The sequence below is a fragment of the Leuresthes tenuis genome, unplaced genomic scaffold (assembly GCF_036924035.1).
Source record: "Leuresthes tenuis unplaced genomic scaffold, fLeuTen1.0.hap1 SCAF_14, whole genome shotgun sequence".
Lineage (NCBI taxonomy): Eukaryota > Metazoa > Chordata > Actinopteri > Atheriniformes > Atherinopsidae > Leuresthes > Leuresthes tenuis.
In genome coordinates, this window is record NW_027325368.1 from 19,272,689 (window position 1) to 19,295,401 (window position 22,713).

Consider the following 22,713-nt stretch of genomic DNA (forward strand, 5'->3'; position numbering starts at 1 on the left):
GTTGCAAAAGTGACCAGAAGAAGAAAAAATGTGAACGCAAGCGGCTGAAACAAAGCAGGACTCAAACCAATGTAACCAACATATGGCAATAACCAAAAAAACAACAAAAACACAAACAAGGGTAGCTTACGTTTCAAGTTGTTCCATATGCTTTTGACTCTTCCCTAATTTTGCAAAGAAAAAACACAAAGTATCTGTGTCTGTAAAGCTGTGCATAGAATCAGCTCAGAGGGGATGCACAACCATGCCAAAGCTCTAAGTTTTCAGTGCAGGGTGGCTGCTGTTGTTGGGAAAAAGTTCAAAAATCTGGATGGAGCCTCACTGCTGCTCTGCTCTGAGAAGTTGTGGTGCCTCCGGCATCTGATAACAATGCCTCCTGGGTGCATGGCTTTGGAAGTGAAGGCTGAAGGCTCAACCAAAGCAGTTTAGAAAATGGACGGATGGATATTTTTGCTCCTATTTGGTATATAATCTTTCCAACTTTTGAAGCTGATATGATTTTTTCCATAATGGAAAACCAACCCTTTTTAGGTTGGTTGCCTATTATTTCAGAAATGTTAATATTTGTAATTGAAACCTTTGTTTATTCATAGCCTTGAGAAATATTTGTGTTAAATGCCAAAGTCCAATATCTGACATCACAAACATTTATTGATTCTTGTATTTATAGTTTAGCCAATTTTTTTTAGGAAGGTTCACTGCTACTGAAGGCCAAGTTTTTCCAACATGTTTTCTTGTAGAATCTTAATCTTGTCCAATTATCTTACATAACTGGCTATTTTACTAGACCCAACCTTCTTTATTTTCCACATGAGCTTTTGTGAAGGCTAAAAAGCTTTTGTGTAGGCTATGAAGCTTTTGTGTATCTGTCATGGTGAATCTGAGTCTTCCTTGGAGGATGTCTGTGAAGACCAGCTTTGTACAGTGTCCACACGAGTGTCTGGCTCAGATTCATCAGGATCAGCATGGTAGTAATCCATGAGCTTTGGAGGATTATTGGAAAGTACGACTATGTGAGGGTTTTAGCGGAAAAACGTCAGGCAGTCTGCAGGAAAAACTTGGCCACAGGAAATTGAACCTTCCAGCAAAACGATGATCAGAGCCACATGACTCAAGTGGTCAAGAAATGATTAAGAAAGAACAGCATCAAGGGTTCAGGGTGCCCTACCCAAAGTCCAGATCTTAATCCTGCTCAGAATATTTGAAGGGAATAAGTCTGAAGTGATGGCAAAGACGTCAGCCTAAAATAACTGGAGATCATCTCAGAGGAGGAGTAGTTCAATATCCCAGAGGAAACATGCAGGTGGCTTGTTTGAACATAGTCATGGTGTGGTTCTATGAGCTATTTTCTACTTTTGTTCTTTATTTTTGCTTTCTATTATTGTTTTTTTTAGCTAAATCGTTAATTAATGGCACCGCTGTCCCTGGGCTACATGAAATTACCTCCATCGTCGAGTTCAAAGTGCATGTTTACCGATTAACACCATCATGATAAACTCTCCTGAGTCTAAATTTCAGGCTGACTAAAATTTAAACTCTGCAAACTCATTATCTTAAGTTTCCAGCCACATTGGTTACCTGGGAAGCGATGCATCCTGATAGCATACAACCATACGACCATCTTAGCTATGCTTCACAGAGGTTGTCTACAAGTAGTGAGGCAGGAGAAGTGATAAGAGTGTGGTATTCATTACATTAACCAACACCCTCCCCTCACACACACACCCTGGAGGGATTGTGACCTCCTCTTTTTCCTTTTATCTCCATCTATATGGAAGTTGATGTGTTATATGTGTGTATCCTGCAGCTGAGCCCGCTTTTATCCCCTGCTGTGAAAAACTCTTACAGGCTGTTCGGTTTAACACAAATGTGCAGTACTTTTGCAAACAACAACGAAAATCACACATACTGGGAAGTGACTCTGCTCCATTTCATGTTTGACCATCTATCTCTGTTTCTCATTGTTTGCTTTTCTCCCCTTTACATTTCACATATCTCAGAGATACTGTACTTTTTTAAAAGTGGAAATCCTCCTCTGTCTCCTCATTTTCTCTCCTCCTTCCTTGTTCATTTAATCTCCTCTCCTCTTCCACTTCTCATCTTTCCTTCTAATCTTCTCTTCTGTTCTGTGCTTTCATGTCCTCCCATTTCCTCATCCCTTTTTCCTCCTCTCCATCTCTGCATTGATTTACAATCCTTCTGTTTTCTACCTTATCGTTTTATTCTCTACATGTGTGAAAGGATTAATAGCTACCAGGTTATGCCTCTGAGAGCCTTCGCGTCACCTCCTCTCACCCAGAGCAACGTCCTTAGATGAACTGCCGCCGCCCAGCTATTTGTCAGCTTGCGACTCAAGTCCTTGGGCTATTTATAGGCCTGGGTGTTGCATACGTAAGGTATAAAAAGAGCACACTGAGCACCATTGATGCTTCTTTTTGGGCTTCTCTCTCTTCTGTCCCCTTGTCTCTGCCCCTGGCTCCTTGGTTTGAGTCAAAAATCAAACTGTACCTATCTATATCTGGTTACATGTCACTTCAGAGCATCTCTCTGCCTCTGTCTTTCAGCATAATCCTCAGATCCGCCACCCTCTTCACCCCCTCCCGCCAAAACCGCCTCCTCAGACATCTGTGCTGGTTCGCCGACGCCAGCGGTCAAGTCTTTTGGGAGATCATCGCTTTCCACCATGACACGAAGATGAAGAAATCAACTGCCCACTCTCTCCATCCTCCTCTTCCTTCCTCTTCGGCCTTTTCCATCTGTGTCTGAATTTGTGCAGCAATAATGAGGAGTATTTTAAAAAAGCTGGGGGTTGAGGAAGCTGGGGAGACAGGGTCGACTACTGACCACTGAAGTCAGAGAGAAACAAGCATTAAAAGGAAAGACTAAAAGACATCAAAGAATCATGATGTTCAGAGAAACATTTCAACATAGTATGGGTTATGAGAGAGTATAGAAATACATTCTGAGGAGTGCATTTTAATACTTATTCGTTAAGTCTGCTATGATTTATTTACTCACTTGACTTGACAAGTTCTGAAGATGAATAATATACTTCTTCAGTGTTTTAGAAAACGGCAACCTCGTTCGTCTTCCCACTCTCTGAATATCTATACCAAGTGTTCAATTATAACGAATATTCCAACCAGGCTTTTTTCTGATTGTAATTGCATTAAAAGACAATTAAAGTATTCAGACTGAAAAATATAGCTTGATTTACATATGGAACTTGTGTTTATTAGCATCTCATTTTCAATTCCGTGCTGAATAGGAGACAAAACTCACAAAACAAGTTAGGAGTTGTTCATAGACTTTGAAGAGAGCTCAATATTCTGGCATACAGGAAGCAAGAAGAAAGTTCAGGTATAATACGATTAGACACATTTTATTGCATACAACTAATGGCCCTTCCTACCACATCCAGAAGCCTCTGGGAAAAAAGGGAAAAACAGCAATTTTTACCTTGCAAAGCCCAAAGGCTGCCGGTTTACTGATGCCTTGTTGTTACTTGGATGTGTTTACTAACATAACAACTAAAGTATTAAAAAAGCAGATATATAAGAACACAAATGAAGGAAGCAGTAGTCCAGAGACAGGTTATTTTTTAAGTTTGTCCAAGGTGTGGTGGCTGACAGACTGACAGCGCCTCACAGGTACACTTATTTAAAGTGGCTGCCTGACACAGTAACTGGATACAGACCCTGTCCAATGTTTCTCAATCCTGGCCCTCAAGGCACAGCAACCTGCATGTTTTCAATCTTTCCCTGCTCCAGCACACCTGATTCAAATGAATGGGTCGTCTTCAGCCTTCTGCAGAGCTTAAAGACCTGACCCACTCATTTGAATCAGGTGTGATAGAGCAGGGAAACATGGAAAACATGCAGTTGCAAAATATTGAGATGCGTTATCCCCTTTCCTTTTGAAATAATGTTCCAATCATTCTATTGCTAAAGGAAATAAGGAAATGATACAAGAAATAACATGAATAAAGAAAAGATCTCCTTTATCAAAGATGATGCCGATGGTGATTATCAAGACATCCAAAGTCCACCTCATGCACAGTTTTTATGTCACCACCTGATGCATTTGTGGTGGATGACCACTGACATAATTTGTTCCTTGAACAGACGATTTGTGATTTAAAAACAACCCTCGCTGTTATTTGAACAGACTTTGTGAGAAACATCACAGTGTTCTGGTGACCGGCAGCCTCAGTGCAGTCATCTCCACAAACATGAAACACACACTCTCCACACATTGTAGAGAAAGCCATTTAAATACTTTTACTCCCCCGCTGGTCCTAATGTAACACTCCAACAGTGACCAGTGGCTGCTTTCTGTTTGCAGGATTTCTAAAGCGAAACAGGATTGGTTCAGACAAAATGAGCCAGAGAGGCTAAGGCATTGGAAACAAGATGCTTTATGTTTTATACTAAATAACTGAGTTTTGCACTGAGATAACACTCACAGGAAAAGACTTTAGCTCCACAATAATTAAGGCAGATGTCAACATAAGCAAGGCAAAAAAAAACAGGAACACGTGACTATTTGGAAGATCTCATAAGGCGTGTGTCTTACACAAAAGAACTACAATTTATTTACTCGAATATGCTAGTTATATGTGTGCTAATTAGCTGTGGATGAACAGCAGAGCATCTGGCCTTTACACACTTTAAAGGAATAGTGAAGCATCTGCACATATAGACTGCATGGCTGTCATTTCACTTAAGTTCACAAATTAAAAGGTTTATTCTTTAGGGGAATTATGTGCACAGAGAACTTTGGAGAAATATCGAAAAAAGAAACAGTCTGAAGCAAACATAATTGAATACTATGTTACATCACAGCATGGTATTTTCTTCAGGAGTTGGCATGAACTACATTTACTAGATTAAAAACGGATGAATTGCTTGAGAACAGCTGGATATGTTCAGAAAAAACTTTCAGGGTGTTTCTGTTGCTCCCAAGTGGCAAAAAAAAAAACTGGTACACTAAATAATTTCCAAACTTTATCTTTGTTTCCTACTTTCATGAAACCACGGATCATTCTACAGATGCTTAAATCCACATGACAGCAAGCAGTGTTATAGAGAAGGTGTGATTCTCACAGTGCACCTAAATATTGGTTGACTTTCGATCATAGCTCAGATGTGAGTCCTGACATTCCTTTATCTACCAGCAGGGAGACTGCTCACTGACTTATAAAACCATTTCATAAAGCTTTTACACTGGGGGCACAGTGGACTGAGGCTGTCATTTTTTTCTTCAAAGTTCAAACATCTGTTTAGACACTGGAGATCTCGGTAACCAATACGAATTCTGAAACTGAACCCTTTAACTGCTTAAGACCATAGGCTGTATGCATTAGAAGTATTGAGCCTTGTGATCAAGAGGTCACTCTGGCAGCACTTTCACCAAAGGAAACTAGTGAGCAAAGCTGTCCCAAGAAGATAATAGAAACACCAAATACCCTGAGAGATGGACTTTGGAAGTATTATGGATTTCACACTGTAACGGGTATAGTGACAAACAAAGATAAGACTGTTTGTGGACAGCTGTCTTACTTCTCTGATAACAAATATGCTAACTCATCTGCAAGATTGCCTCCCAAGTGAGACAGAGGAGGTAGCACATATAAACAAGTCAACAGTGGGTTTTCAATGTCATCTGACTGTGGTCCATCTGTTGGGCAGGATTCCCACGTTAACGTGTGAAGCCTCGTTGCTGCTTGAAAAAGTAGAACTATTCACAATTTTCCCATCACCCGGGCAAAATCCTACTTTTCACTGCTGGGCCAGAGCTGTCAATAGCACAGTGTGTAGGCTGTGTGTCAGAGCATTTGATACAGAGGCAGGGGAGAGCATGGCGGGTCAAGTGAAGAGTCAGCACCCTCCCTCCCTCAGTCCATCTGCCTGGTACAAGATTCAACCACTTTCAAAAGAAAAGGGCACGCCTCTAGTTTTGTTTGAAGGCAAACGCTGATTGCATGTGTAATACACTCTGACATTAATTGAGAAAAGCAGAGATTTGAGAAGTAGAAACATGGAGGCCTTTTGGTTATATCACACGCTTTAACTTTGCCATTATATTTTTTACTGAAAATGAATGGATATTTTGATAATGAGGTCTTTTAAAATACTGTCAGAAAGCTTTGAATATCAAATTATGTTGCCTTTTTCAAATCACCCCCTCCCTTTTGTAATGAAAAGCTTTTAAATCATCAGCATTTTTTGTCAAGTTGGTAAGTTTGGACTCTGATGTGATTCAGCTCTCGTTAAGGCCAGGAAATGGAGAAGTAACCTTTTACCACTCAGTAGCTGAACAACATCACCACAGGAGAAGTGTGACCAATTCAGAGTAGACTTTATGAAATCCATTAGAGATTAATCAAAGTTTGAAAGCATTGATGTTTGGGTGTATGTATGTCTGTTTTTCTGAATTTGTGTTGTGTTGGTGCACTTGGAGGAACATAGTGAGCCTTTCTGGCTTAAAGAATGGCATCAAAATGAAAGTTTTTTCAAGTGTTAATTCTGAATACTCCAATGAAGACATATAAACATTACAAAAGCCATTAAAGAGACCCTCTTTTAGCGCTCACATTTTACCTATCAGGGCAGTAAAAATAAAAAATAAACATCTGGTCCCTACCAGGCGATATGAACACAACATATTGCACAGATACGTTATTCATTCAATTAGTCAAAGTCAAAATGCAAAAGCAGCTGCTGACAAACTAATCACATCCCGTGATTCAGTAACTTAAGTAGATTAATCTTTAGCAGCAATAATGACAAGGAAACATTTTCTGTATGACATTATCATTCTGACACATCGTTGTGAGTGGATTGTGATCCACACTTTTTTACAGTGTCGGTTCAGTTCAGTGAGGTCTGCAGCATTTGTCCAAATCACATTGGTTCAGGAATTCCAGAAGTCTTGTGGTTTGCTCAAACGTAGCTTTGTAAAGCTAAGCTGTGCTGCCATGTTCTCTCTGAGTATTGGACAGTCTGACCTTGGGGTAAACCTCCCGAGCCGTCCACTCCTGTTAGGACTGGCAACTGTCTTGAAAGGTTTTCCATTTTGATTTACATTTCTCTCTGTGTAATGATGATGGACTCGTTTGATGATTGATGGGCAGCAAAAATTGCTTTTCTAAGATAATTGTTGATATCTTTCCTTCTTGGAATTACATTAACATACTGGTTAAGACCGGAAAAATGCCAAAACCTATATGTTTATAGAGTTACTGTAATACCTCTAGAAGCAATAAGGGCATAATTAGTATTCTATCCACTGCTTCTGCGTTTTGGCTTAGTTTTTGTTATATATAAATTACATGATGCAATAAGTTGTGTTGTTTTTCTTCTGAGGTTGTATTTCCCTAATTTTAATACACGATACGAAGTATATATTTTATTTTTTTTATCATTATGTCCTGATATGTTAAACCTTCTTTTTCACATGACAATAATTGATGAAAATAATGGCTAATTAACCAGCGTTTAGAGGCAAGCCACAGCACTACAATGTGTCTCTTTCTTAATCTAATGTAATTTCCAGCCCTTATCCCCACCACATGAAATACTTAAGACTCACCTCCAACATGGGAAACGCCACACCCAAAAAACTTAGATAGATGCTCATTTGATAAATTTATGGATAGACCTCAGGCAACTAAAGCCCCTGGTAAAGCTCTGAGAACTATAGATACAGTATGCTTGTTAAATGTTCAACATTAGGCACAGCTCACTGGCAGAAATCATTTTGTTTCACACAAAACTACAGCCCTTGTAAATGCTCTGGATTTATATGGCACTTTTCTAGTCCCATTGACGACTCAAAGTGCTTTTATACTATAAGCCACACTCACCCAGTCAGCCATCCATCTTAGTCTGCACAGTCTGTGTAGGGCTTTTTCTCTTTCATACATACGCTCACACACCCTTGAATGCATCAGAGGCTTGGACTGGGGAAGATGGCAATCAAACTACTAACTCACTTATTGGCAGATGACTGTTATGTTTTCTGAGCTATAGCTGCCCTCTGCATGCCACCACACTGCCAAAGGACACTGCTTCCTGTTTCAACATTAAACGCATTCAACATAAAATGCAAAGTGTGGAATTTACTCCACAATACCCTTGCGCCCCTGGTCTAGTTGCAGACTTCTGAAATATTGCTAACGTCTTACTCTAGATTTCCTCAAACAATTCCAGCTGTTCTGCTTCTCCTTTCAGTCATCATTAATGAAGGAATGGTGCAGGCTTCTGCATGAGGACTAACCTACTTCTCATCCGGTGCATGCTAGGGTAGCTTTAATCTTAAATAAACCATGACATAAATGTACTTTTGAAATCCTTGCAGGCAAAACTGAAAATACATGCTATTATATATCATAAGATCTCAAAACAAGACCATAGGCTTATCTGAATGTTTCGGCCCTCTTTATGTCCCATTGACTGATGCAAGTATCTTCCAGAAACTGACAGACAGGTTTAGGAGATGGCTTTCAGTCCATATTTAATCTGAAAAGGTTCAACGAAATACTACAGCTCATTTGTCCAAAAAATACTGCAAAAGCCTGTTTCTAGGTGTTTTAATACCAGGTGAGTTGCAGTTCTAGAATATGGCGGCCATAAAACTATGGCTTGCTGGTAGCTTTATGTACATGTTTATTTAGCTGAAAATCCGTCATTTTCCTTCTCCATCCACTTGTTGTATTTCTCTTGACTACTGACATGAACACATCTGACTATATTGTTATATATTGTTACACCTCAGTTCTGTCTCTAATAGATATTCAAAAATTCAGAAATTTAACATTTAAAATTTTTAATATTATAAAAGTTTTTGTTAATTATTTTTTTCTTGCCCACATTGAAGCTACCTAATGCAGTATTTATGCAAACCTTTATCATAAAATGGTCATGATTCAAGATTTTGACGAATACATTTGATATAAAATTAACATTATATAATAGAGAAAAAGCATTAAATGATTTGAAGATAGAATATGTGCAATAACCCTTTTCTTTTTTTTTCTTTCGATGTACAAATAACATCATTGTTGTCATTAACTTGTGTTTCTCTTCCTCAGCAGGTATCTTTGGTCTGGTGTTATGAAGCTTATTGTTCACTCTTTCCTGCCCTCTGGAACCCCAGCTGGTCGAGGCAGATGGCCACCGTTCCTGAGTCTTGTTCTGCCAGAGGTTTCTTCCTGTTAAAAGGAAGTTTAGTTTTTTTTCCACAGTTGCCTGGTGCATGCTCAGGACAGGAGACTTGGATCAAAGTGAAGTTTTGCTGACATCTGTTGGTTTTCTTAGATAGGCGACTTTCTTTGAATTGGATTTGTATGTATGAATTGGATTCATTTGGAATTTGATGAATTTGTTTGATTGGATTACAATGAATCCTAATTGGCTTGAATTGGATTGTATCTACATTTGTTGTGATTTGGTGCTATAAAAATATAACTTATTTTGAATTGAGTAACAAAATGTGAAATATTACGGGCAGAGAAGCCACTTGACAATCAAGAGCACTCAGAAGGCTCTACCTCCACTAAGACCAGTGCTATATTTGACCTGATCACAAAAGTGATCCTAATTTACACCAATATGAAAAGGTTCTTCCTTTGCCCATACTCTAAATCTCCATTACATCCAGTGAGAACTGCTTTTATTGCTTTTGCATGATTACACGAGTATATGACAACATGCACATACCTCCACCTTGGCTCTAGCCTTGGTAAAGAAATGTGAGACACAATGGTGTTAAAGGCTCAAATGCAGAGCAGCCAAGTCAGTTTATTACTTGAACTTAATTCTATCTCCGACTTGGCAAAATCCTGGAAGGCAGTCAACTCCAATAAATAAAGTCACCACTTCTTTATGTTTATATATTAAATGTGAGCGCTGTTTAGCCTTAGGTACAGATGATATCTTCAGCTTTCAAAATTTCCCTGCCTCTGGCCATTTGTTTGAAAATAATTGCAGAGGGACTTTTCCTGAAAATGGCAATTATAATATATATTGCCTTCCCCAGGTGTCCATTCGCTCTTCAGCTTTTTACCACGTATGTTAAAGCCCCTAAGGGCCAAAGATGTCAAGATTAGAAAGAATGAGGACAGTTTGGATCCTCTCCTGTTGTGCTTCTCTGCTGGAATCATGCAGAATATATAAAAAAATATTATAACCTTTCCAATACATTCCTATCAGGTATTCCTCACCTGACATTCCAGAATAATCAGTCACTCATCAGTCAAGAACTTTTTTTTAGTTTCTAGGTTAGCTATTACTAAATCAATACAACTTAATAAATACCTCATACCTCACATTTATGACTTAGAAAAAGTCTTTGACCAGTCTTTTGTTTTTGTTGTCCCCTCTAGGCTTTACGGATGCTTAACAAACTCCAGAGCTATTTATCAGCAACATCCCTATCTGAATTCCTGCAGGTCATCAGCAACAGCAGCAGTGAACAGCATTTTGTCCTTTATCCTCTTTGGTGCGGGCAACATAGTTTTGTACTATATAGTTTTGAATGTGCCACTAATTTTGATCTTAAAAGATATCAATTTTTGGATGGTAATTACAAGGTTAACATTTTATTTCTAAGCTTTCTTGCATTTGAACTGTGACAAACATGTTATAACATTTATTTGACATTTAGTAGAGTTTCTTCCTCACGATATGTCATCATTTTTAATAAAAGCTTGTAAAGGAATTTCTAAAGGATCATATTGTGGTTTAAAGTTGAACTTTTATGATGTGTTTTTGACATTAACTTTCAATGTACAGTAAAAATGAAAAAGTTAGAACTAATATCCGATGTAACTGCACCCTTTTGGTGCACCCTGTAATGTTTATATTCATAAGGCTTTTAAATTCTAAACATAATTAAAATGTCATTCCCTCCTAGCAAGAAGAGACAGTCACTTTATCAAGCAAGGGATATTTGGAGTAGTATCATCTAAATAGTTTATCGACGCATGTGCTGTAATATAACAATTTAACAAAATTAATTTAACAATATAAAAAGTACAATAAACATTTTGCATGCCAGTAAGGAACACTAAGGAAGCCAAGACTGAGTCTGTCAAACATAACATTATCCGTGAAATAAGTGAAAGAAATTACATGAGAAGGAATTGTTGTACAATGTTCAGCCAAGTTGACATCCATGTTTAGGCCAAAAGAATATAAGAATTCCTCTTTGTGGTTTTGTCTTAAGAAATCCAGGAAGTGCATTTGCAATAAGCCAAGACAACATGTTTTATGACAGCAATAAAGTAGAAACTGGGCTGGCATTCAAAGCAATGGAGTCCTGATAGCATAGAGTGATATCCATGCCAGGACTATTTGTGAGTGGAACAGAGAATCAAACAGAATCCTGTTAGCTCACAGAGATGTGTTCTCATTGTCGTAATAGAGGAAGAGAGACAATTTGATGATCTGTAACTTGTTACAAAAATTACAAGAAGAGGAATATAATTCAGAAGGCAGAAGGTGAGAAGACCATTAAAAGGGAGCTAAACATGATCCATGACATGTTGCTGGCAGTTGCAATAAGGAGATGATGGTTAAACAGAGCCTCCTATCATTGATCTGAAGGTAGCTTTGGATTAAAGTGACGTCTGGCTGTATTTTATCTTCCACTGAGATTTCACTCTACCTAATTGCAGTGCATATGAATGGAATTTAATGAGGACAAGTGATTCGTTTATAAGTATCACTATTGTAGATTCTGGTCAGTGTGTGTTTTTTTTTTTTTTCTTACTGGAAACCGTATCCTAGTTACTTCAAATAAGAGTGCGTCCAATGCAATTCATGTGACTGATTATACAAGAATATATTGCTTTGGGTATGAGTTGAGAGGCAAACACAGCAAATAAACAGGGTAAATAGAAGCAAAGCTATCTGCATACTTACCACAGAGTAAGAGAATAAATTTTCATCTTTAAAACTCATTTTCTTTACAACAAACTAATCAACAAAATAGTCTTCAAAGACAACTACTTTCAACATTTTCTGATGTGACATTCAGCAAGGTGACATAATTCATCAGTGCCTTAGAAAATGGCATTTTGGAAAAGCATCTATTCTAAAATAATTCTCAAATGCCTTTCGTTCTAAAATGCTTGTGAATATAACGTAGAACATCTGTTATTCCTTCATCTGTTGTTTTTGCTACTGCTGTGCAACGATGCAGAGCAATTATTGGAACAAATATCCTCAGTGGCTGCTGTTGTTCTTGTGCCAAAAGTGAAATTTGTGCCTTGTTGGAGAGCTTTAATTGCTATTCTAGTTAAGGTAGACTTAGATTACTGAGAGGTCTCTTAAAGAGAGCCTGTTCTTTGAAGTCTACATGTGTCCTGTCAAGGTAAAACACAACAGCACACAAATCTTATCATGTTGTGCTTTGATGCATGGTCTGACTAGCTGGTCTATGGTCATAACATGCTTTTTCATGTGACATATAAATCTAATGTTGGAATGGCAAGTATGCCAAATAATGCGATAACAGCAGATACAACAGTTCCTCACAATGCTGACCTCTAAATGCTCATCTCAATGTGTCTACTCACTGTCACTATGGACTTTTCTTATTATCAATCCACTAATGAGAAGAACAATATGATATACAGCTGGGCTGAAACTTTTCATGCAAGCAAGCACATAATGGCTTCACTTTTTAAACACATATACTTGCAGTGCATGTATAGCAGACACTTTATGTCATCACAAAGAATTCCATAGATCCAGCCAAACCCTTGTTTATCGGAGCAGATTATTAATTATACTAAATGTACTAAATACAAGGAACATATCCAAAAAATGGAAACATCTACTTGAAAACTTGGTTCCCTCCTTAACAAACATCCTTTTAACAGAGCAGAAGATGGACAACTCCCTTTTCCTCCCTCAGTCTTTCTCCGTGTGGTTCTAACGTCACTTCCTGCCCACCCTTGGAGGAGGGAATTGAATCTTTATAACCAAGAGATTCCATCATATGCCACATGAATGAGGGACCTCATTTGTTAGTTATACACTTTCCTCACACCCCACAAGACAGAGAAATCAGTATGCGAGCTGATGTAATTACACAAAGATCCAGCTTAATGGGTTTCACGTTGGATGGGACATGCTACTGATACACAGTACTAATTTTAACCCCTAAGTGAGACTAGCGAGTTAATTATTGTCTGAAGTCAGTCATAATAATGTCTGGTGGAGTAATGGCCCACCCTAATGAGCTAAATGCATGTATAATTTTGTTTTATTTAATCTTAATGTGTCTCAACTAGTGCAGTAATCCATCTTGTGGTGTTGGTTAGTCATTATAATAAAAAAACAAATTTCTACAGTATTTCTTTTACAATCAGTCCCAGAGATACTGTCCTGCTTCTGGAAATATTCAAAGATAATGAGCTCTTTGGTGCTAAGGTCACTTTTAAATTTGTGACAACAGGTGACTGGATGAGCAGTCCATCTATCTTCCACATAAAACCTACCAAAGCTACCAGAGCAGACTAATAACTTTCTGTTCTGGCTGGATAATACCTTTCCAAGGTCACAAATGAGAAGATTAGTGCCAGAAAGATGAATATTTTCATAAATATCTAGAAAATCCTATATCTAAACTAAACCTACCAGGGCAGTCTGTTTCTTCCTCCGAGAATAGCAAATAAGCTGAGCAACACATTTGAAAAGAATTTCTAACATGTTTGCCTGTATTGGACGCTGACAGGCAAACATGTTGTGTTAATTTTGGACTTTTCTCGGGATTCAGTGAAAATGCAGATCACAACAGATGAAATCTCTTTAATGTTAGTTGGACTTGACAAAATTTGAAAGAAGATGAAACATTAAAACAAAACATAATAGTGATGTTAGCTGTAGGATGCATCTTTGTGTTTGGTCTCTCTTTGGCGGAAAGAGTCTGTAAAAAAGCCTGTGTAAAACAATTACATCAATCCATAGTGACAAAGCAACCTGATGAACTGATAGTCATAACATCTGCTATCCATACAATTTAAACTGGGACACAGTTCATCATGATATTATCATATGTCATGATTATGAAATTCTGTTCAGTTTGCAGTGTGTAAGTTTTGTGCCTTTGCACAAATACAAAAAGCAGCTACAAAAGATGCAGAGATTGGGTGACAGCCTGTTTCCATGTAGGACAGGCACTAAAACAATATATGGCAGCTTGTACATGTTATTTTGGGCAAGTCGCCGGCAAGACACCAGCACTCGGAAAAATAAGTAAGTTAGAAGTTTGTTCGGCATTATCCAGTAAAGAGGCCGGCTAGCAAGCAAGTCAGAAATAAAAAGAAATATGATGGTGCAAGCGCTTGAATAAAGCTCCATTCTTAGATTCATCTGTGTCTTCTTGTCAAGAAAATATCATTTTAAAAAAAGCCTCTTTTCATATGTCCAGTATGTTATCAGCATAATGCTAATATTTCAATCTTTTTAAAATATCGTGGTTTTCATAAGTTCTGATACATTACAACATCCCCTACACAAAGTGATAATAAATACACATGAGCACGAGAACCAAGACAGAGTTTTTCCAAGGCAATCATAAAGAAATGTTAGCTCCATGGCAGACACAATATAAATAATAGGACATTGTAGATATTAGAGGGTTTTGTGCTAAGACTGCAAACTGGGTGGGTTTCCAATTAAAAAAAAAAAGGTGTGATGATACAGAGGTTATTCAACTTCCCAGAACATATTGCCTTCAAAACCACATTATTTCTAGCCACAAAGCAAAGAATATTTAGAGCAATGAGCTCTTTGTAAGTGTGTGTGTGTGTGTGTTTGTGTTTGTGTGTGTATGTATCTAGCTATCAAATCAGCTTTAGGACTTTGTTTTTGAAATGGTGAGTGACTTAGGTTTAAGGGCATTACTCCCCCTTTTTCTCTCACAAATACTCTGATTTAGTCTCTTCCTTGTGCCCCTTCCCTCTCTCTCTGACACACGCAAGGAGAATCTATCAAACGCACGACCCCCCCAGTTGTTTTCCCCTCGCCACAATAAATTTATCAGCCCATCCCAGCAGATGAAAGTCAACCCAACTTCCTTGGCATCCCCAAAGCTAAAACCACCGTGTGTGTTCGATGTGTGTGTGTGAGTTTGCATGTTTGAGTGAGGAGATGCAAGAAAAGAGGTGAGATAGAAACACAGAAAGAGGAGAGGAGAAACACTAACACAAAGCTAACACAAAGCTCTGAAAGTCAAACAATATTTGCCATGAAGATTAGCTTCACTCAACATTTTGCATTTATATTGTATTCAAATTTACCCCATGCAAGGCACTTGTGTGAATGTGTAAATGGATTGTGTGTGTTCCCTAAAATTAGATGAAACTTTGATGATCCCTCCAACACAGACATGCCTGTGGCAGTGCAGTTGACGCCTGTGCCATCCTTCTGTGTGTGTATATGTGTCTTCCATGGCATTTTTAGCTCATTACTCATAGACACAAGACTCCGAAAGCACTAAAGGTTTTCTTTTTGTTCATTATAAACAGCAAAAAGCTCTGCTTTTGATGAAAAACATGTAGTCAGCACAATAAGAAAAAACGCAATTACTGGTATTTCTTGTCACTGACAGTCTGTCAGTGCATCTATATAAAGTTTAGATACCTAGCAAAAAACAGCAACTCTGGAATACCAGGTGCTGTCAAAATGAAGCTAAATGAATGCACAGAAATGCTGTGTAACACGCAATTTCCACACAAATGGCAGCACACACTCCATTACCTGAACTCTGCAGTAAGACACAAAACGGCAAAGTGTAGGAAACACTACCATAAAATCCTGCCAACAACTTCCAAATCATTAAGAGGTGAGCTGGTGATGTGTTGAAATGGAGCAAAGGAAAAAACTGTAGCCAATTTATTGTTGCCCTGTTGGTCTTCAGCATTGCCACCTTTACATCACACACCTGTGTCGCTGACTGTGAAAAATAGTTTTGATAAAGCAGACCAGCTTGTTGAAATGCAATGCAACAAGAGAGAGACTGTACACCTTATGGGGTCTTTGCCACCTCAGCTCAGCGTGCAAAGATAAGACTTTGATTCCAGTGGCGTTACTGTGTAACATCACTACAGTAAGTCTCCAGTTGCTTCAGCAAGAAAGCTGAAAATGCATATCAGCCTAAATTCTGCTCAATAAGAATGTGAGTGCTGTGTTACCAAGAATTAATGAGTTGAGACAATACTAAATCTCCATATTATTTAAAAAATCATCCACTTTTAAATAGTGCTTCATTCAAAAGGGATGACTCATACAGTCAAAAAGTTATCATGTAAATGTAAAAAGGGCAACAAAAAGGGCAAAAAAAACTTTCACTTTTATTCTCTGTAAACTTAAAAGTTCTATTCTTTTTCACTATCAATACGAACCAGATTGCTCAGTGTCCTCATCCTCCACTAAAATCAATGCAGTATTGCACTATTCTAACAAAACTGTTCCCAATCAATACCAAAATTGAACGTTTTCTTCCTTTTCCCATGCTCTAGCTCAGCTCCCTTGCTTAACTTGCCTTACTTTAACATTAACCAGGATAAAGTGGTCTGGAAAATAAATGGATGAAGTCACAAGAGCAAACACGATCATCCGGGCTGTCAATAATCAAAAAATACTAATAATCCCTTATTTCTTTTGCCAGTCTCCAGTCACTTAAATTCATCCAACCTACTGCTTAGACTGATTGGTATAGCTTTGTGGCCTAAACCAGAACAACAGTTGTTTCTTGACGAAGAACGCAACTTATGAGTACTGCGGGATAACACATGATTAGTCAGTCAGTACAAAAGCTGCTGTAGATCATAGATCTCTATTAATTGGTGAAGAGCAGCTTATTTTTCAACTTAATCGGAAGATAAATAGTATAATAGGAAAGTAAAATAAAGAGGCAACTAAATCAGAAAGCTTTGGTTGTTGCTTGGCAACAAGGTAAGGGAGGAAATTGTGAAAATGTATATATAGCTTTACATCATGTGCGAAACCCATGAAAATGTTAAACAGTGTCAGCAGCTGATAATCATTTTTGAAGAAGTTGCACAAACACTGCACATTACATGAGGTTAGGATTAGGTGACAGTGATAAAAATAGAGAAGCCGTGTTGCTTCATTGCTGTAGCTAATTGCAGGCGTGCTCATCAAGCTTCTGCTTATTGAGCATTGGTTAAACCATTTATTTGTTAATAGCACATTTTGAGTTGGTGTGAATAGGATTTCTGTGAATATAGTTTGATTAAATAACATCTGTGAAGGTGTATCTGTATATGGATTGTGAAGTTGATGTCAGACTGAGATGAATTTCAAATGGTTTGGCTTATTTCTACGGCATATTGTATAGATTCCGTTAACACTGAGGCTATTTTATGTAAGAAGGGATCCGCATCATACGAATCCTCAGGATGATGATTATCATATTGGAAGTCTAGCCTCTTGAATTACTTCAGTCTATTTCCTGTTAAGCCTCATAAAACAAGAACTATATTTATATGCTGCAAGTTAAGAAATAAATATTTCATAAGTGTTAACAATTACTAACAATATTGCAACATATAACACTATAATTAAAGAAAAATTAGCATATAGCATAAATGTACTCTATTTGAAAGTGCAAACCAGTCACACTGTAAAGCTTGAAATTAGTTTGCTTTATTAAACTGGACTAAAAATGGGGTTGAACTGTGAAAAGTGAATTTGATTTTAGCGCAACAACGGCTTGTTAATTGAGAGATCTTACTGCAAAACCATTTTAAGTCCCCTGAGATTTATAACTTTTTTACTCACACAAAGCGAATTATCTCAGTCTAAAAACATACTCTTCCATTTGCATAATTCTGAGTGGAGGTATGGTATCAGGGTCAGAAATCTTGTCCAGTGTATGGATCTATATTGTTTATATCGCACTTTACGAGCACAATTCAATATACCTCAGTAATGTTAATTCTTTAATACCAAATTTAAGCTTTATAAGCAACTTGTTAGCCAAATTAAACCAAAATTAACCAGGCAACAATTGTGGCCAGAATAGATTAAATCATTTCTCACTAGATGGCACTCAGATTCTCTACTGATAAGCTACTTAACTATGTATCTGTCCTTTCTCATGATGAGTTGCAGTGGGCATCTTATGACTGAGATGTTTATCGCTGGCTGCAAAACATGTTAGTGTGGTAAAAACCTGTGAGACCCAAAAGACCAAAGTGGGATTGGACACACAAACAGATTAGCTCTATTGAGCCAGCAGGACCAAAACCAATCTTTCACGAGGAGGAAGAGGATATGTTTAAAGTCTGTTTAAAGTTATACTCTACCCATGAAAGGGTTTAATACACAACATCGTGCATGCAGTGTGGTATCCAAAATTAAACACAAATATGTAAAATAATTCAATCAGTAACTGTTGTCAGCTACACGACTGTAACAAAGCCATACTCCATTTTGGTTATCGCTCATTACTCATTTGTTTGTCACTAAATTTCATGATTGATTATGAACATAATCACAGCAACACTTCACAGGTACACACTGTATAAACACAGTGGCAGTGAGCATAAACTGCATCAAGCTTGAAGCAATAAATCATCGCTAGCCCACCTGCTACAGCTGAAACTGGAGCTAAACAAACTTATGCAACACAGCCCCCATCCAGCTGTCCACAGCTTGTCTCTCTTATTCATGTACTGTAACACAGTCAGTGAATCCTCAGCCAGCATCAACATTAAGCCAGTGTTTGTTTATCATTAACAGAGCTGCATGTCACATGAAGTTAAAGTCCTAAACTGTAAATTCATTTTGAGAGAAAAACTGAAAATGAAAAAACTGCTTTTTTCTGATTTTAAGAATAGTGGTGGATAGTACAGAAATGGCATGGAGATAGCAGAGACTGAGATTAACCATATCATTTTGCTTGAAATAAACTGGAATAACCCTTAAAGATGGGTAAAGTTTTAGTTTATCTTCCTTTAAGCAATTAAAGGTAAGAATTGTCTCCTGTCTTTGTGGTCCTGCACAATGAAGCTCCATCAGTCATGACGAACAGAGGGACACATTATATCTGTTTTAGTATCTATGTTTCTTCAAGTCCACAACAATGACACAATATATATGACAGGATGCAACACTTGCTGAACAACCGACCTCAAACCTGCTTTAAGCCAAAAAAACATACCATTAATATGTAACAAGCTGAGTTTTTTTATTCATATTTCTTTGGTTGTGTTGCCACAGTTCAACACAATCTGTTTATACCTCAAGGATGCTCAACAGATTGCCTTTAAACAGTAGCGGTCCATACCTGACTCCATGAACTCTTGGTTGAGGCTGTTCCAGGCTGCTTTGCTCTTCTCCAGGTTCTCCTGCATGACCTTGATGTCAGCAAAGGGACAGTTGCATTCCGGGAATCTGGATGAGCATTGGCACCAGCAGTCATTGTTGCGGCAGAGAAGCTCTCCCTCTGAGTTGCATGCCACATAGCTGAGGGCTGCCTCCACAAAACGCCCACGCAAAAACTCTGGCAGGACATCTTGCAACCCTATAGAGAAATGTCAAACACAAGGTAAGCTTTTTCTTTTTCAATAGATAGCTTTTATTCAAGCATGCTCTGCATGCTTTCACATGGATAAAAGCGGATGTGTGTTGAAGTGACATTTTTAGCACAGGACATTCTTAACATAGCATTTTTATTCAACATCCCATTTCTTACAGGATTAAAAGCATTAATTCTCCACACACAATTCTATTATACTATAACCACCATCTTAGCTGGTTGAAATCAGTGGTACCGGATGGAAGTTGTTTTGTAAAGATTTTGACAAGCTGCCCCTGAATATATCTCTAACTAAAATTATCTGAAACATACAACATGTAAAGCATTCTTTGACACCAAGGTGACAGTTCTTACTGAATCGTCGATACAGATCTTCAGAAGGCCAACCTACAGCACAGCTTGCGTTCCATCAAGTGATATTACTTTCAGATACTGACAGTGATAACACGTCTTACTATGGTAAAAGCCGGAAGGAAAAACATCATCATCGAGGAGGACACCTGATAGGAACTCTTAAGCTCCTCCCATTATGACAAGTCAAAATGCATGTGGATTTATTAGTGTTTACATGCATACTTTGGCTTTCTAAAATTCTAAAATGATTGGTGTAATCAAATTTTCAAAATAGAGAACTCAACCAATTGAGGAAATAATGTTCGTCTTCATGTTATTAACAGCAGCATAACACAGAGGTTTTGCTTTTACTGCTTTTATTATGTAAATATATAAATAAATAAAAACATTGGTATGTTAATTATTGAGCCAAGTTGTATGACTGCACAGCCAGATCAGAAGCTTATGTGTGTGTGTGTGTGTGTGTGTGTGTGTGCATCGTTATTTTTTAGCAACTAGCAGGCAAATTACAAAAGACTTGGTGTGCAGTTGTCACGCTGTTTCTCTGAAACTGTCTGTTGGTCAATATCTGTCTCCCATTCTAATAATCATCATTTTGAAGTCAAACGCTGCCTCTTTCTTCACCTCACAAACTCATTCTGGATGATTTTCAATAGCCAAGTCAATCCCGCTGTGCCCTCTTATGAATATGTATGTCTCTTTTCTGGTATTCACTCTTTCAGTGGCTTGGAAAGCGATATAATTAGTCACATTTTCCTCTTCCACGCCTTGGCAGGTGCTTCGAGGTGTCTGTGTGTATGTGTGCTCATACACTAGTTGCAATACTGGCAGGGGTTTCTTCAGTTTGGGAGACAGCTAAATAACACTGCTCCCGTCACCAGCCATTTTCTCACTTTATCTCTCCAGCTATCTTCATCTCGGTCTGTTGATCTGTCTATCTAATGCCCCATGTGTTTTCCATTCTTTCAGTTGCAGTCACTCTGTCACTTGTACCAGGAGTAGTAGAAGTATTGTCTATAAAACCTTTGCCATTGAGCAAGATCACTTGCTTTTGAACTTCAGCACTGATTTTATGATGATACGCCTCAGCTCACAAAAAGGACCGTCTTATGTATAGGTGAGGAGATGGTAATTCTATGCATTTTGTTCCTCATAAAAATAGGGATACTGAAGGTACACTCTACAAAAAAGAAACATAAAACACTCAAGTATTCAATGAACTGAATCTAAAAGCAGGAGCAGCACATTCAAACAAATTGAATGGCTGCTTCACAAGTGGCTGCGAGTGCCAGCAGAGTCCTACTATACTGTACTTTCTTTCTGAAATGTAATGGCTAGCCTGGCAGCAAAGTGTTCACATGTTAGAATGATAAAGGCTGGCGTACCATGGCATGTCTTTAAACCAGGCTAACAAGTTAGAGTAAAAAAGGAATCAAACACTGTTCTCTGTGCTATTTCCTAAGCACTGGTCCAGGTGTTGACTTTTTACCTGGAACCTTGTGTGGCTGCCTGTTGTTTCTCTCCATGTTATCAAGGCAGATTGACAATGCTGCTTGTGACTCAGTTTCACCTGCATTCTCAATAATTTAGCCAGTTTTATGATCTATCAAACATATTATAACGATCAGAATGATGTATGTTTGAATCTGTTAGATAAAATAGTATAAATATTTGACATATTTAGGGTGAAAGTTGTACAAAGCAAAAAACAACAGGTTTTAAAGAATACAAATAGTTATAACTACATTATTGTGTCTACTTGTGAACTGAACAGAGCTCTTCTGATACATACATTCTGATCTATGTTCTAGAGGGAAGCTAAATATAAGCTAATTAATGCTAAATGTATCTTGGGACCAAAGCCAGACATGGTACAATCAGGTCTTATGACTTTCTTGTCACTTGTTTCCAAATGTAACGAATATGTAGAACATTCAAGCACCACCACACAGTTATTTGCACAAAAATTGTTCTTAGATCTTTTGATAAAGAATATAATGTAAGGGTAAAGTGAAAACCAGGACAAATTACTCAGGCAGGCAAGGCACTCATCGGGGACTCATCCCCCTCCGACCTTGCTGCTTTTCACCCTTGACACTTAATGTTATCAAAGCAGCACATTACTATTAAGATAAATCTCCACCATGCTCATCATGATACTCACATCTGCTGATCCAAGATTTATAAAAATGCGCACTTGAGCGTGTCACATTATCTGTCCAGAGGGTTCATTAGCCCCTATTTGGCATCTTATGTCATTTAAAAGCATCTAAGTATTAACAATGAAAATGAGCCTGCATAAATGGTGGTGAGGTTGGAATTACAATTTAAAGCTGTGCAGATAATAACTTTTTAGCATGACATGATAATCGCAGTGGCGAGCAAAAATAGGCCACAAACACTCTCAAAATACCAAGGAATTCTGTAAATACGTAGTCATGGACATGAAAAAGGTAAACGGACAAAGTAAAAGAAATTTACCTCTCCAAATTACGACTCCAGGCTGCTACCTTACTTCATTTTCTAGATTAATTTAACTATTTGAAGTGGAATCGTAATTAATCCTACACTGGTGTTGTGTTAATTACACATTGATCTGTAATGAGAGTATTCGGACAATTTAATCTCTTAATGAATCAAAGAGTCATCAATCGTCCATGTTTAGCTACAGTGAGCCAAGTGTCAGACTTTGGACTTCGTTGATGAGTTAAATTTTCCTGAGTGAAACACTTTCTTAAAGGATAACAGATGAAAAGCATAATCTGTCTTGCCATTGGA

The 22,713-nt window shown here is 37.9% G+C and overlaps 1 protein-coding gene across 1 annotated transcript in view; it reads right to left on the reverse strand.

Annotated features, from left to right (window-relative positions):
- The window catches only part of brinp2 (bone morphogenetic protein/retinoic acid inducible neural-specific 2), a 204,892-nt gene that overhangs the window by 31,600 nt on the left and 150,579 nt on the right, over positions 1–22,713 (reverse strand). Inside the window, exon 6 of the mRNA XM_072364312.1 lies at positions 19,330–19,566. Within this exon, the coding sequence (XP_072220413.1) occupies positions 19,330–19,566 (237 nt within the window). The remainder of the gene's footprint in view (positions 1–19,329; positions 19,567–22,713) is intronic.